The 16,265-nt window shown below is 44.5% G+C and overlaps 1 protein-coding gene across 1 annotated transcript in view; it reads right to left on the reverse strand.

The window, feature by feature from the left end:
• PARN (poly(A)-specific ribonuclease) overlaps positions 1–16,265 on the reverse strand; it is a 1,015,251-nt gene that overhangs the window by 793,227 nt on the left and 205,759 nt on the right. The window contains exon 8 of the mRNA XM_044088915.1: positions 15,760–15,868. Coding sequence (XP_043944850.1) covers positions 15,760–15,868 — 109 coding nt within the window. The remainder of the gene's footprint in view (positions 1–15,759; positions 15,869–16,265) is intronic.

Consider the following 16,265-nt stretch of genomic DNA (forward strand, 5'->3'; position numbering starts at 1 on the left):
AATTTTAAAATGTGAGCCTTTTTCTCCAAATGAAAAAGATTCATCAGAATGACAACACAGACAGGAAATGAATCATTTACAGAATAAACACCAAGCCACGTGATCAAAACATGCCAATAAAGATTATTTCACACTACTAAATTTTTCTTTCAAAATACAGTTGATGTATCCGCAACCAGGTATTTCTCTTAATGACAGACCCTGTCATAGCAGACCTGGCTGCTGTATCCACAGCACCAGTACCACTTAAATGACATATGTAACGATTTGAGAAGACTTTTGAAATGTTGACAACTGCTGACTTCAGAGCAGTGTCAGAGATGTTCTCTAAATACACCAACCAACAGCCTAGGAAGTTTGCTCGATATTTGATCTTTTCAGTTTGACAAGTAAGAGCCTTAAAAAGAAAAAAAATTCTGACATACTGTCAATGACAACAGCATTTGGGCCTGGAACCATAGTCAACCCATTGACAGCAATCATTCAAACTACTAATGATCTGACACTAGGTTTTTAGAGATATTTAAGGGGATCCTGGACATATATAAGCTTTTTAGGAGCAGGGGGACAGGATTCTAGTACCAGACTTCTTGCATGGAAAGCATCCACCATCGCAATGATCCACCTTCATCAAAATCTTTATTACTTAGATAGCAGGTCTTAGGTCAGCACACAAGTTTCCTAGAATTTAGCTCCTTCCCTTTACCCATAATGCCATGTGTTCCTTTCCATCTCGTTATATCATGTGTGCCTCTTTTCAGATGCGAGAACAGAGCCCAAAAACACCACTGGCACCAACAACATAAAACACTGAGCGCTTTATTCTCGGCATCAGACTTCGTCAGAATAAATTAACACACAGGTTGACAAGATTAAATACATACTCCTGCACTACTATTGGTGAAAGATAACCTACCAAACCCCTCCTATTATTATTAGGCAGATAAATATTTCTAACTACTGCCTAAATAAGTCATCTATACATATAGAATATAAACATATAAATGTCACATCTCCACTTTTAAATACACATTTGTACAAATCTTCACACATATAAAAATATAAAAATACATACGAATAACCTAACATTTTACACACAGTGTGCAAATTTAAGCTTCACTAAGGAGCTTGAAGACATTTTATCTTTTTAAATTAAAGCAAAGCATAACCAGAAGCAAAAATAAAAAAAAACATACCCAATGTCAGGGGATGGAGGACTGGTATGCTTAAGAGTATGAGCCACTATTATACAGACCTATCAAAATGGTAAGCACACAACTTTAACATCTAATATGGCCTATTTCATCTTCAAACCCATACAAAGCACAGACCCAAGCTCATCCTCCTATATGGCATAATACCTTTCATGACCATGGCCTAAAGGAAGACCTAGACTTTGCAATCACATTCAGCATGCAATGTCTTACAGAAGCATTCAAAGAAGCCCATGTTGCACAGCACCATCAAATATGTTACAGAAGGATACATTTGCATGTGATGCAGCCATTGCTCTACTGGAGTGCAGTTAAAGCATCACTAGCAAATACGTGCATATTTTGTACCAAAACTTCATGGAATCTTAGAGTCATCTAGGCAGGAAAACTTAAAAAGAAGAAGTTATGTACTCACCAAAACGTTCCATCTGAGTATTTGTTCATTTGTCTTCAATCTGTGGGTTACGGATCCTTATCGGATCTGACTCAGCCACATAGCCAGCATCTGTTCTGAGCTCAAAGCTTCTCCCCTTACCCATAATGCACCTGTCACCTTCCTCCCTTCAGATAGAGTTTGCTGCCCAACCTGTTACTCACACCAGACCCAACAAGACCTTGTCACCATCAGAAAAAGCCTCTCTAAACAATGAGCAGAACAAAGGACATCCTGAAGGTGTCCATCTTCTATATTTATATTACCCCCAAACAATCAGACAAGGTCGGAGAAGGAGGTGGGGAATGGTTGAAGACAAATGAACAACAACTACTCAGATGGAACATTATGTTAAGTACATAACTTCTTTAGCTTAAGTAGTTGTCTTCATTTTGTCTTCAACCGGAGGAACACAGTCCCCAGCTACTAATAACACCTGGGAGGCCCTCATGGAAGGATATTCCAGAGCACAGCGGAGCCAAATAATGCCCTGTCCCTGGATACTATGTCCAACTTATAATGTGAAATGAAAAGTATGACATGAGGACCACGTAGCTGTAGAACAAATATCATCCAGTGAAATTCTACACCAAAAGGCCACTGAAGCAGCCATAGATCTGGCTGAATGTGCTTTAACCTGTTCTGGAGAGGGAATCCCCCTGACAGAATACACCCACATAATACATTGGGAAATCTAGCAGGCAATAGTAACTTTAAAAACTGGATTGCCCAGAAATAGTTTGGAGTAAGAAAAGTACAGTTGTGTACACTTACCATAAATGTAGATGTCAGAGTGTATTCACCGTTGCAGTCATTACATTTGGGTTATCCTGCTGGCAGGTTGCCCTCAGTCGGCCTGAATTCCAAGGTCTTGGGTCCTACATCGGTTGCTGTCGCCTCTTCCCGGATGTCAGGTCGTCAGAGGTATAAAAGATGCAGCCAGCACCATTTTATTCAGTTTTTCTTGCCCCAGATGTCAGGTGCCCCCAAAAGGGTAGGCTAAAATTATGTAAATAAAACATACATGCACCAAAATAAGCTTTACCTTCATCTATAAGCTAATATACCACCAAGGTTGTATAGATTAGAGAAGTAAAGATAAGTTCCAGCAAAAATAAGGGGGATGGCGGGTGGGTAACCTGGACTGCAACAGTGAATACACTAACATCTACATTTATGGTAAGTGTACACAACTGTACTATGTTCTTCTTGTTTCACTGTTGCAGTCATTACATTTGGGTTGAGTCCCAAAGCTAAGGTTGGGGGGCTGGAGCTAAAACAGCATTAGGAGCGGCTATGAGGCCTTGCAGAACTGCAGTGGCAAAGCCTACCCTGGATTTAGAGTAGAGGCAGATTGTAATGTTTTGTAAAGGTATGCACTGAACTCCAAGTAGCAGCCTCCAAAATGTCTTTGGTTGGTATTCCCCCGAGAAAGGCTGCAGAAGTGGCTGCAGCTCTGGATGAATGTGGCCTAATGCCCTTAGGCACTGGTTTGCCATGCTGTGAGTAGCAGAAATGAATGCAGTGACCTATCCACTTTGAAATAGTCAGCATGGAGATAGCCTTTCCTTGTGATGCTGTGGCATATGCCACTAGTAATTGCTCTGTCTTTCTGAAAACTTTAGTTTTGTCCAAGTAGAATCTAAGTTGTCTGTGTACATCCAAAGAATGCAGAATTTTCTCCCCCTTGTTCTGTGGATTTGGATAAAAAGTTGGCAAATGAATTGTTTGGTTAAGGGCTACACTGGATACCACCTTAGGCATAAATGTAGGGTTTGTTCTCAGAGACCCTGTCTGGATTGAAAATGATAAAGGGTTCCACAGCCATGAGAGCCTGTAGCTCTGAAACTTGTTTTGCAGAAGTTATTGCTAGGAGCAAAGCTGTTTTCCAAGTTAAGAACTTTATGTCCGCAGTAACAGCTGGCTCAAAAGGAGGTAAGGTGAGTTTTTCCAAGACATAATTGAGGTCCCATGCAGGTATTGGCGTTCTCCTTGGAGGCCTTAAATTTTTGGCTCCTCTGAGGTACTACCTTAATAAAGGATGAGAAGAAAGTGGTGGCTCTGTATTGTAATGAGCCGAAATGGCAGAGGCATGGATTTTAATTGATGAAAAACATAGGCCTTTGTCCAGCATCTCAGTTAAGTATTGTAAAATCTGAGGAATATTTGGGACAGCTGTATCAGTTCCTGGAGCTTGGTTCCAAGCGCAAAATCTCTGCCATTTCCCAGCATAGGATTTTCTAGTATTGGGCCTTCTGGCTTCCAAAATGACATCCATCACAGCTTTACTGAGAGGTGTGGTTTGTATGGCTACATTATCCGCCATGCTGCCAGGTTTAGGGTCTTGAGTTGGTTGTGCAGAATCTGACTGTTTTGCTGGGACAGTAGATGAGGTATTTGAGGTAGGGTCCAGGCTGGGCATTGGGACAAGTTCCTTAAGATCGGATACCAGTACTGGCGTGGCCAGTCTGGGGCAATCAGAATCATTTTTGGTTTCTCCTGCCTGACCTTTAGGAGTACCTTGGGGAGGAGAAGCAGTGGAGGAAAGGCATACTGATAGGTATGTCCAGTTGAAAGATAAGGCGTCCACTTTCCAAGCTGGTCTGTGATAAGTCCTTGTGCAGAATCTTTTTAGTTGATTGTTTTGAGGGGAGGCAAATAGATCTATGTCCAGGTGTCCCCATTTCTTTGTTATCATGCTGAAGACTTGTGGATCCAGTTGCCACTCGTGGGGATCCATGAGGTTTCTGCTTAGTTCGTCTGGCAGAGTATTTTCCTTTCCTGGCAGGAATTGTGCCTGCAGATGAACTTGGCAAGTCAATGCTTTGTCCCATAAAGCCATGGCTAGTCTGTACAGTGGATAAGAATGAGTGCCCCCCTGCTTATGTACCACATGACCGTGGTGTTGTCCCATCAGTAGTTGTCCCGGATGAAGTAGGTCCTTGAAGGCTGTCAGGGCATTTTGAACAGCTAGCATCTCTTTTTGATGGATATGTAGATGCTTTTGGTTTGTGGACCAGGTGCCCTGAATGCCTCTTCCTGCCATGTGTGCCCCCCAGGCATAATCTGATGCATCCGTTGTTAGGATCTGCCTGGCTGGGGGTAGTGAGAATGGCTGTCCCTTGTTTTGGTGACGAGCCTTTGCCCACCATCGAAATTCCTGCTGCAGGCAGAGAATTAGAGTAATCATTGTTTCCAGACTGTGGCAATGTTGTGTCCAGACACTTTTTAGGCACAACTGAATTTTCCTCATATGCAGTCTTGCATATGGAATTAGTAAGATGCAGGATGCCATGAAGCCCAAAGCCTGCAGAATTTTTCTTGCAGATAACTGGACCTTTGTTGCCATTTCCTTGAAATAGGTAGTCAGTTGCCTTTGTTTGTCTGGAGTGAGATAAGCCATCTGGGTGGTTGTACTTAAGCTTGCACCCAGGAATATTATCTCTTGAGAGGATACTAGTTTTGATTTCTTTTTGTTGACTGTGTACCCTAGGCATGTTAAAAGCCTTATCACAAACGTCAGATGCTGTAGTACAATGTCCTTGTTCTCTGCTTGTATGATGCAGTCGTCCAAGTAAGGATATATTTGTATTCCTCTTTGTCTGCAGTAAGCAATTACTGGTGCCAGGCACTTTGTGAAGACCCTGGGCGCAGTAGATAAGCCAAAGGGCAGTGGAGAGAATTGGTAATGCTTTGAGCCAGCCTTGAATCTGAGGTATCTTCTGCATGACTGTCTGATTGGGACATGCAGGTATGCCTCTTTTAGGTCTAAAGTCATGAGCCAAGCCTTGCTGCCCAGCATGGGCAGAAGCTGCTGTAAGGTCAACATCTTGAACTTTGGAATATCCAGGAAAGTGTTTGGAATAGATAGGTCCAGTATTGGTCTCCATGCTTTGTCCTTTCTGGGTACCAAGAACAGTCTTGAGTAAAATCCTTGTCCCTGCTCTTGTTGTGGCACTTGAACAGCCCTCATGTCCATGAGAGCTGTGACTTGTTTTTGAGCCTCTGCCCATTGATTTTTTGGCAGGTCTGGCCAACAGTTTGCCCTTGGCAGGGTATGGAAATGAAACTTGTAGCCTTGTGACACTGTCTAGAACCCATTTGTCCTGGGTTATAATGTACCAAAACCCCTAAGGGTGCTGCCAGAAGATAAGTGCTTGGTGCAGGCAGGGGAAAGTCATTGGGACTGTTTTCTGTATGGTTGTGATTTGTCTTCTCCACCTTTGGAGGTAGAAGCACTCCACTGCTTAGACCTGTAGGAACCTTGTGGCTGTGATCTGCCTCTAGGGCGTCGGGATCTGCCCCTTTGAGGTCTGTCTGAGACTGGAAAGGAACAATTCTTTGATGGCCAGTGTCTGCTAAATCTAGGTGGCTGTACCTGTAAGAAATCCTTGACCATTTGCATAGATTTAGCTTTGTCCTCCATTTTCTTTAACACCTCTTCTGCCTTAACACCAAACAAGGCATCATGTTGTAAAGGAGCATCTAATAATTTTTCTTTAACATGGTCAGGCAGATTTTGTTCCTTTAACCAAGCATGCCTCCTAATGACAGAACCCGTAACAGCGGCCCTGCAGGAGGCCTCCAAGGAATTAAACCCACATTGTAAAGTATGCTTTCCAACATGTTCAGCTACATGCAATAAATCCTGCATTTCTTTGTTTTCTGCACATTCAGAATTTGCCATCATTTTCTGTTTAAGCAGTGTCATGATACATTGCTGATATTTGAGCATATGAAACTGGCAATTTAAGGCCCTTATAGCCAAAGTAGCCGATGTGTAAATCTTTTTTCCCCATCTATCCAGTGCCCTAGAATCCCTGTCAGAGGGGGTAGGGTTTTTTGCAGTAGAAGCCTTGACCCCTTTGGGACCCTGAGAAATAGTTTCTGGGTCTGCAGTAGGGTTTTTGAAAAGGAATTTATGAGAGTCAGGGACCCTGTTTTATCTGTCCGGCTTAACAGGAGCTGGAGGTAAAGAGTCAGGGGTCAGACTAGACTCCGAGAACACATCATCTACAATGTCTAACACAGGTGGAATAGCTAGTGGCCTGTGTTGAGGTAGTAAAAGAAGTCTCTGAGCCTTTTCTTAGATTTTGAAAAATCTTGGCTCTCCCAGTGGAAGTGCTCCCTCATGGTATGCAAGGTTTCCCCAAAAGAGTAGTCCTCAGGAGGAGAAGCTGAAGGAATTGATTCTTCAGCATCAGAATCCTCATAGGGGGGGAAGAGAATATTCCTGATCAGAAGAGGAATTAGAAGAAATGGAAACCTGATCTGAAGATTCATAGTCTGTCTCTTGCCTAGGCCTCTTATCAGGAGGGGGATGGGAACCCTTGATCAAGGTAATTAAGCCTTTGGCCATTTTGAGCATCTGTTTTTTGGGCATGAAGGCCTGTCCTTGTTGCTGGTGAACTTGTTTCTTTGCCTTTAAAGGTGTTTTAGCCTTTGTCTTTGAAAGTCTGTTTAATATATAATTGTTTAGGTCTGAATACACCCCCTGAAGCAGATGCCTGCTCAGCGGCTCCGGACCCATCTGAGGAAATAATTTCCAAGGCTCCAATACCTTGAGTTTCTAGCAGCCTACGACTCTAAAGTAGCGGGCGTCAGGGGCTGTGAAAGCACCTCACTGATGACCGCCGAACCAGCGACTTGCTTAGGAGAATCTTCGTCGTCTGTTTTGGACCTCGGTTGCCTGTCTTTTTCTTCTCATTTTTTGTGAACTCTGGTAGTCAGATGGCTATCCAACGACATTGTATAATTAAATCTTCGCCCAAAATAGCTTAATGCAAAATCATACCGACACTTAATAGTGCGTTGGTTAAATCTAGCACAAAACAGACAACTAGCAACATCGTGGTCAGGGCCTAGGCAAGGAATATAGTAAGAATGAAAGTCCTTATGAGGTATTTGCTTCCCACAAGAAATACAATTATTAACTTTTTCTGACATCGGTCTGGAGCAAGAAAAAAGTTTCCCCAAGACTTCGGATCTGAAACTCGAACACGAAAATCTCAGGAGTCGGCCGACCGGCACTTGCGAACTGCTTCTGCTTCGGGCACCGTGCGACAAGAAAGACTGAATAAAATGGTGTCGGCTGCATCTTTTATACCCCTGACGACCTGACGTCAGGGAAGAGGTGACAGCAACCGACGCAGGACCCAAGACTTTGGAATTCAGGCTGACTGAGGGCAACCTGCCAGCAAGATAACCCAAATGTAATGACTGCAACAGTGAAACAAGAAGAACATCTAAAAGTTGGTCGGATTTAAGAAAAGCTTTAGTCCTGTGCAAACAGAAATGTAACCATCTATGCACATCCAACTAATGTAATTTATATTCTCCCTTATTTTGGAAATTTGAAAAGAAAACTGGAAGATTTATCATCTGACTGATGTTAGCCTCTGAGGCTACTTTGGGAAGAAAGGACAGATTAGTACACAAAGACACCCTTGTCCTTGTATAAGGAACCTTAATGGATAGCGCTTGACATTCTGACACTCTCATGGCAGAGGTAAAGGCAACTAGAAATGCAGTCTTCCATGACAGGAATTGTAAATCCACCAAAGCTGCTGGTTCAAAAAGGGTGAAACTAAAGCCTGAAGCACTAATGTAAGATCCCACGGTACCAGGGGTCTCAGAAGAAAGGTACCTTTGAGAAAGCATATTCTAAACTTTGCAAGACCTAAGGAAGCCATATTTTCCCCCACATGGAAATTAGAAATTGCAGCCAGCTGGACTTTGACTGTGGACGAACTGGTGCCTTGCTGAGAAATCCCTGAATAAAATTCCAATACTGCAGAAAATGGGGCAATAAACATATCCAATGCATGCTGAAAAGCCCATATAGAAAAACAATTCCGTTTACTCTGGTAAACTTTCCTGGTTGAAGACTTATGAGCCGCCACCAGGACTCTAACAGGAGAAGATAAACCGTGGGAACTGGAGCAACCAAGCAGTTAGCTTTAGACTGTCCAGGTCTGGATGGGGAATCCCTGAGGGATGAGCAATGAGATCCACACCTGATCTAACGTCCATAGCGGAGCTACTAGACAAGACCACAGAGTGAAACCAGACTTGGCGAGGCCAGAACGGGGCAATGAGGATCACAAGGCTCCCTAGCCTGCAAGCTTTCTGAAGAAATATTGGTATCAAAGGTAGAGGAGGACAAGCATACAGGAGATCAGGAGGCCAAGCATGAATCACAGCGTCTCTGGGGGCTTCCCCTGGGGGGGGGGGGTTCAGAGCGAAGAACTTGCTGCATTTCGCATTAGTAGGAGATACAAATAGATCGCAGCAAGGCTGACCCCAATATCTGCTCCACTACTGAAGGATTCAGATACCCCTTGTAAGGTATCCGGATAGATCTGCTGAGCCTATCCACTAGAATGTTGGACCGTTCTGGAATGTGTATTGCCACCAGAAAATGGCCGGTGGAGATCGCACATTCCCACACATGGCTTTGCGACAAAGAAGGTAAAGACCTGGTTTCCCCCAGTTTGTTGATGTACCAGACCACTGATATGTTGTCTGTCTGGATAGCAAAGAAGCACCACCCTCATCTCCAGGACGTTGATATGCAAGTTGATCTCGGAAGGGGACCACATACCTTGAACCGTCCTTCACAAGAAATGCCCCCCTCACCCCAGCTGGGAGGTGTCCGTAGTCACTGTGGCCTTGGGGAAAGAAGAGAGAAAGGGACTACCCCCGACCAGGTCCGGGGAGTAAATCCACCACAAAGAGAGTCCCTGCACACTCAGGAGATTCGAACAGGATGAGGAAGCGGTAGGTCCAGAAATTACCATTGCACTGCGACAGTTCAATGAAGAATCCGCATGTGAAGACGCGCCAAGGGTAGAAGAGTGATCATGGCCGCCATAGACCCAAACACCCATATAACAACTTCTGCTTTTGGAGAGTGAGTTTGCATGTCAAAAAGAACATGTAGCTTCAGGCTGCATATCCTGTCTGGAGTAAAGAAAACTCTCATCTGGATAGTGTCTAATTGAGCCCCAATGAAGTCCAAGGTCTGAACTGGGGCCAGAGATGACTTCCTGAAATTGATAGTGATGCCCAACCTCTGGGCTAGTAACAGAATGGAATTTCTTGCTTGGCAAAGTTGATGCTTGGAAGGGGCAGCTAGGAGGCAATTGTCCAGGTAGGGGAAAACCTGAATGCCCTGGAGTCTCAGGTGAGCCGCTACTACTGCCATCAGTTTAGTCAACACCCTGGGGGCTGTGGTGAGACTAAAGGGGAGCGCTCTGAATTGGTAATGATTGGCTCCTAACCAGAAGTGGAGAAACCTCCGAGAACACCTGTCCATCTTGATGTGATAGTACACGTCCTGGAGGTCAATCGAGCAAAAAGGGCAGGATGGACTGAAGTGTGACCAATGGGAATTTTGCCTTGGCGACTGACAGGTTCATGGTTGACAGATACAGAAAGGGTCTTGGGTCCCCTGTTTTCTTTGGCACCAAAAAGAACCTGGAATAAATGCCTGATCCAGAGTGGTCTAGGGGGACGGGTTGGATGACTCATTTTCTTAGCAGCTTTGCTATTTCCAGTGCTGCATCCTCCCTGTGTGCAAATGGAACGTCCAGGAGGTGTTTCGGTGGGAGTGGTGGTTTGAGGAATGGGAACCTCTGGATATGATCTGCAACACCCACCGATTTGGTGTTATCGACTCCCACTCCGTTAGGTGCAGTGATAACTGACCCCCGACTGCCTCCACAGATTGACAGCTGGGCAACCCTTCAGGGCTGCTGCGCGGGTCTGTCTGAGAAAGGTTTGAGACCCATCATTTCTTGGACCCCCTCTGCCTCTAGGGTGACGTCTATCATATCCCTCCCACTGCCTCTAGGGGAAGGCGAGTCCTGAGTGTCTCAGGAAAACGTCTGAGATTTCCAGAACCACATCATCTTAGTCCGTCGCCAATTCCTGGAAAAGGATCTTTGAGGGGAGGAAAAGCGGATCCGAATGGCAGACAGAGTCTTCCCGTCCTTTTTAGTCTGGACCAAAGTCTCATGTACAGACTTCCCAAACAGGGACGAACAGCCATACGAGGCATTGGAGAATGACATCTTGAAGGTTTCCGGGAAATGACAGAGCCGGAGCCAGGCGTGTCACCTAATGGCAATGTCTGTACCAGCTGTCCTAGCGGCTCCTTCAGTAGCATGGGAGAAAAGACACAGAGATGTTCGGAACGGACTTCAGTGTGACATACCAGCGGAAAACATCTAGTCTCCCACTGACATGGGCTCATGGGTTGACTCAGCGATCTCCTTCATTAGGTCACAATGTAGCCGAATCACATGTGCCATGCAATGCAGCGTTCTAAAAGAAAAAGACACTGAATTGTACACCTGCTTCCCAAATTGGTCCAACGCCCTTGACTCTCGATCAGGAGGGTGAACCATAGAGCTCTCCTGCGTGAGCTCTTTCCTAGTGGCAGCTGCCACCACCAAAGCATCAACCAGGGACCCCTGATTCCAGTACATCCTGTCAGATGGGGGGGCTTAATACTTTATCCGGGCGCTTTGGGATGAGATCCACTATGTCCAGTTCCTTCCATGCCCGTGATGTTATCAGGTCCACTAAAGGGATCAGGGGGAAGGGACACCCAGGAAGTAGAGGGGCCTGTGCCAAATGCCTTGAAGAACACTGATTCGTCCAAGGTAGGCTTTTGGCAGACAACCCCCCCCCCCCCGGCAAAGGAGTTCCTTGAGTTCTCCGAATGTGACATCCTTGAGGGGGGTGATTGGGGGGAACCTTCCCCTTCCTCCAAATCAGTGTCTTTAGTGAGTGACTCCAGAGGGGAGTTTAACTGTCCCCTTTTGCATGTGCGTTTGCGAGGGATCTCCTCAGTGGGAATCTCTGGCGAGGACTCGTCAACATCCTGCTGCTTCCAAGCGGGAGCTTCCTGAGGCAACACAGGGGCAGGCTGTCCCTGAGATGGCAGGATGGCCAGAACCATACTCAAGACAGAGGTAGTCGGGACGAGATGGTCAAGGGCCTCGAAAATAGAGAGAATCCTCTCAACCACATCAAAGGCCGAAGGAGAACGAACATCCTGAGATAGGCCAGCAGGAGCCGTTCCCCTCTGACAAGATGGGGGAGCCGGAGCCGAACCTCCATGTGCAGAGATACCGAGGTGGATACTACACTGCAACACACTGAGCTGATATCTCCTCAGATATGACGCCGAGGCTACAGCTCAGAGAGCCTGTCGGAGCAGACACACTCAAGGTCATGGCTGTCATCGAGGTACAAGTTACCATCAGTGCCGACCTCCCGACCCCGAGGGTCCTCGGATCCAAGGGCTTCAAAACAGAGGGTCAGATCAGAGAAGAAGCAATTGGGGTGAAAAAAGACTGCATGCTCCCCACTTCAAAGGGAGAGGGGGCAGACAAGACTCCCATCTGAATCTGGGTCCAGATAAATATCCGCATAATCCTGTCCATCTCAGCTTCACTAAGGCACCGGGTGGAGTGGGAGGAGGAGGCTACAGACAGTGGTCTGGAGTGATAGTGAGGGGAAGCCTGTAAGGGAGACCAGATCCGGGACTTCTCCAGCTCGGAGGAAGACCTGGAAGAGTGGAACTGGGGAGATCCTAGTGTAGTAGTTTGCCTAGATTTTGGAGTTGGCCTGACCTGAGGCAAACGGTCTGGAGACCGCTTTCTTGGCCTGTCCTTTTTTGACTTCTTTCCCTGGGCCTCTTGGAGGGAGTTAGAGTCCCAGAGACTAGGTAAATGGTAGAAGCTGAGGCTGAAGGTGAGCTAGAAGCTGGGGGTGGAGGGGCTACAGTCCCCATAGAGGGAAGTAGGCCCTTCAAGATGAGCTTATCCCTCCTGTCCTTCAGTGCACTGGAATTAAACCCGGCACAGATGGAACAGGAGGTTTGCAAATGGGCGGCCCCCAGACACACTATGCACAGAGTGTGGCCATTGGCTGGAGAGAGCTTATGGCCACACTCTGTGCACTTTCTGAAACCTGACTTTGGGGTCTCAGACATATTCCCAAAACAGGCCCAGTACACTCACCACACACACACACACACACACTTTATAGAAAATGTCGGAAAGTACAGAATATTTTTTTCATATGGGGGTGAGGTAGACAGTAGAGATAGAAATAGATAGAAAGAAAGCGAAAAAGCCCAAAAAATATCACTAAATGCTCAGACCACGATGAGTACTTTACAGGCGGCAAACAAGATCTGAAGGGAGGAAGGAGACAGGGGCATTATAGGCAAGGAGAGGAGCTTTGAGCTTAGATCAGATGCTGGATGTGCAGCCGAGTTGGCTCCAATATGGGTCTGTAACTCACAGGTTGAAGACCAAATGAAGACAACTACTTCAGATAAATTGTTTCCTATGCCTGTAACAGACTGGGCACCAATCAAGAATATTTTCTGATCAAGCTTTCCATCCATAAAGAATCTTAATTTCCTATGCACTGCCTTAAAATGCAATACATATTCCCCTTTAATAGAGCAATTTGGAAATATACAGGAAGGTTAATTGGGCTCCCTGTCAAATCAATCATCACAATTCCAACTCTCTAAATGATTTTAAGTATATTTTTCTGCCACAAAAAATAGGACACCCTAGGTGTGCAGGACAGCTGTAACTCACAAACTTAAATGGAGCAAACCCCAAATTATATCACTTGGAAGGGGAAAAAATGTACATTTAAACTCCAGGTGTGGCAACAATGTGTGCCTTGGTCAGCAAGTCTGGTTTCTGGTTAATAGTTTTGTTTAAATTTGACTCACTTAATAGCTTGGCTATAAATGTAGGGATTTTATTCACAACACCATTTTGTCCTTATAAAAGATAAGGTACGTAGACTGACAAAAAGTTGTGAAGTTCTGAGATATTTCTTTCAGAGACGACAGCCACCACAGAGAACTATAAAAGAAGCATGCTTTAAAACTCACCTTAAATTGCTGGCTCAAACGGACAAAATACAAATCCCAGGGGGGCCCAGTGTCCTTCAAGAAGGTCTAATTTGGTAGGTACTCTTGAAAAATACCTCAACATAAGTGATGCTAAAGAGATGAAATACTGGTGGAAATTAGCAACAGCAGAAAAATTAACTATTTACAACTAGTATCTAAGATTTGAGAAAGTTAATCAAGGATAGCAAGAACAAGAGTTAAAATGGACCCAACTACTTTTGAAACAGCCCAAATAGAAAAAAATATGTGTCCAACTGCACTTATACAACGGTCTTGTATTAGGCTTCTGGCCTGGGCAGAAGTGAGGATTTGAATAACTGACAGATATGAAGCATCCCCTGCCATCAATCGAAGGGGAGTAATCAAGCAGTCAAGCTCAGGGAATAAAGAAACAAGTGAGGCTTGCTGGTCAAGAGGAGTTAGCAGGCTTCTAAAAACCTTCAAATGGGCAGACTCTAAGATAAAGCCAAAGCAGAGGGAAACAAACTTATCCAGCCCAAAATGTAACCATGAGAATCACTTTGGACTTGTTCTGTTGGGTTTCCCTCAATAAACCTGGGTAAAATGTAAAGAGGCAAGTGTACAAACATACTGGAAGGTCACCTCTAGAAAACAGCATCTTCAGGTAGCTTCCACACTAGTAACGGGGCTGAGGGGACAGAGGGAAGCTATGTTTAGTGTTGTGTCAGAGATGCATACAGGTCACATCATGTCTTCCCCAGAATAAGAGGCTCTTCCATACCAACAAGCTGAGAGACCAGCCATGCAGCATTAGAAAACAAATGAGGCCATCTACAAGGGAGTAGCTTCTCGAAGAAGCTAGCAGAAAGTGATTAGTTGACGGCCCATTCCCACACCGTTATGGCTTCTTGAAACAGGGAACATAAGGAGTCTCACCCTGCTACTTCAAATACCATACCACAGCCATATTACCAAAACTGAAAAAATTGAATATCAAACACTTAAGGGAGGGAGCCCTATAAGAACTGTAGAGTGAGAGAACTACCCTCATCTCCAATATGCTTACTTCATATGTATAATCCTGAAATGGACCGTTAGGAGCCTACAGAGCTTTAAAAAAAGTTTTAAATCAAAAAAGTTAATTTTCTTAATGATCTAGCCTCCCATGAAGAGGGGAAATCAATTCAAAGACTTACCACGGAGAATCCTATACATTTTATCGAATGTGTTTCACTATTCCATAACTATACACTAATGTAATGAAGTTGAATAGAATCAGACTTCATGCTACTTCATTCAGTTATGCAGGGAGTAATCACACAAAATTCTTTCATAAGCACTAAAATAACTAATGCAACATATGTAGTTCTTACCATACTACAAGTGCTTATGTACTATCAGCTTTACACTCTCTTGCTCACTGCTATTTCCTTTAATTGCCAAGTGCCCTAACTCCCAACACCCACCATATCATAAAATAGTACTATTCCTCTATAAAAACTTAGAACCCCCCTTCCTGCTCCTTAATCCTAAAGTCCATGATTGCTACCCAACCCTGAAGCCCACCCCCCAACTGCTATCCAAAATCCCATCCTGCACTCCCACCCACATGGCTGTTGCACTAACCTTGCTTGAACTGTGATACTGTGCTCAGGCGAGGTGTGGCAGCTCCTCTGCCCCCCCCCCCCCCCCATGGCTGCCATACCCCACTGGGACACACTTTAAGCACAAGTGGATGGCTGTACAGGCTCATAGAGCAGTGGATTTGTAACTTAAGCCAACACAGCTAGCTGGAATTTTGTAAATAATTATATGCCATTTGTATAGTACAGATGCTTGTGGTGAAAATGTACTTGCATGGTTAGCTTGTATTAAAATGTATCAACAGTGCACCCTGCTGGAAGTAAAAGAAATGTACATGTATTTCTGTAACTGAATTAAATGTACACGTTGTAATGAGTCTACTTCAAAAGATCAAAAGACCAAATTGTTGAAACAAAAGCATTGAAACCTCATTTTAGTGAACATATGGATCATCAAATCTATTCCCAGGGTAAGTAGCCACTCATACCACAACTAACTAATATGAAACTGTACCATCCCCAACCCCCACACCCCAACTAAATATACCAACTCCAAGATCGTACTATAGTTGGGAAAAGTGCAAAGTCCACCCTGTTGGCCAATAGGTTACTTACTATGGGAATAGATTCGACGATCCGGTTGTTAAATGAAGTGAGGTTTCGATACTTTTCTCTCCATGATTTGGTCTTCGATATTGTGGGCTTTTGATGTGTTGAAGTAGGCCTATTGTAATAGCATATACTGGAAGTAAAAAGATTAATCTTAACCCACCGGACTTTGCAAAATATTCTCAAAATTAAATTACTTTATGGGTTAAGCCATTAAGATATTATCACATAGTTTTGAAAGTATCCAGGGATGCAATGTCTGGGCTAGAGAATAGTTGACAGCTCCTGTAGGAAGAGTGAAATGGTTTTAGGACTTCCAGCAGCTGCACCATATCTGACCAAAGCTCTATCTGTGTGTATTGTAACACATAGGTGCTAAAACCCTGGGAATAATGTGGGGAAACAGATGTGTGTGATGTCATGCTGTACAAAAACAATGTTTTAATATTAGAGGAGACTAAAGTTTCAGCAGCATTCTGTATTCTGTCTTGGATCTGACTGTGACACTTCTA

Source organism: Protopterus annectens, chromosome 12.part0, assembly GCF_019279795.1.
Source record: "Protopterus annectens isolate FY-2018-M chromosome 12.part0, PAN1.0, whole genome shotgun sequence".
Classification (NCBI taxonomy): Eukaryota; Metazoa; Chordata; order Ceratodontiformes; family Protopteridae; genus Protopterus; species Protopterus annectens.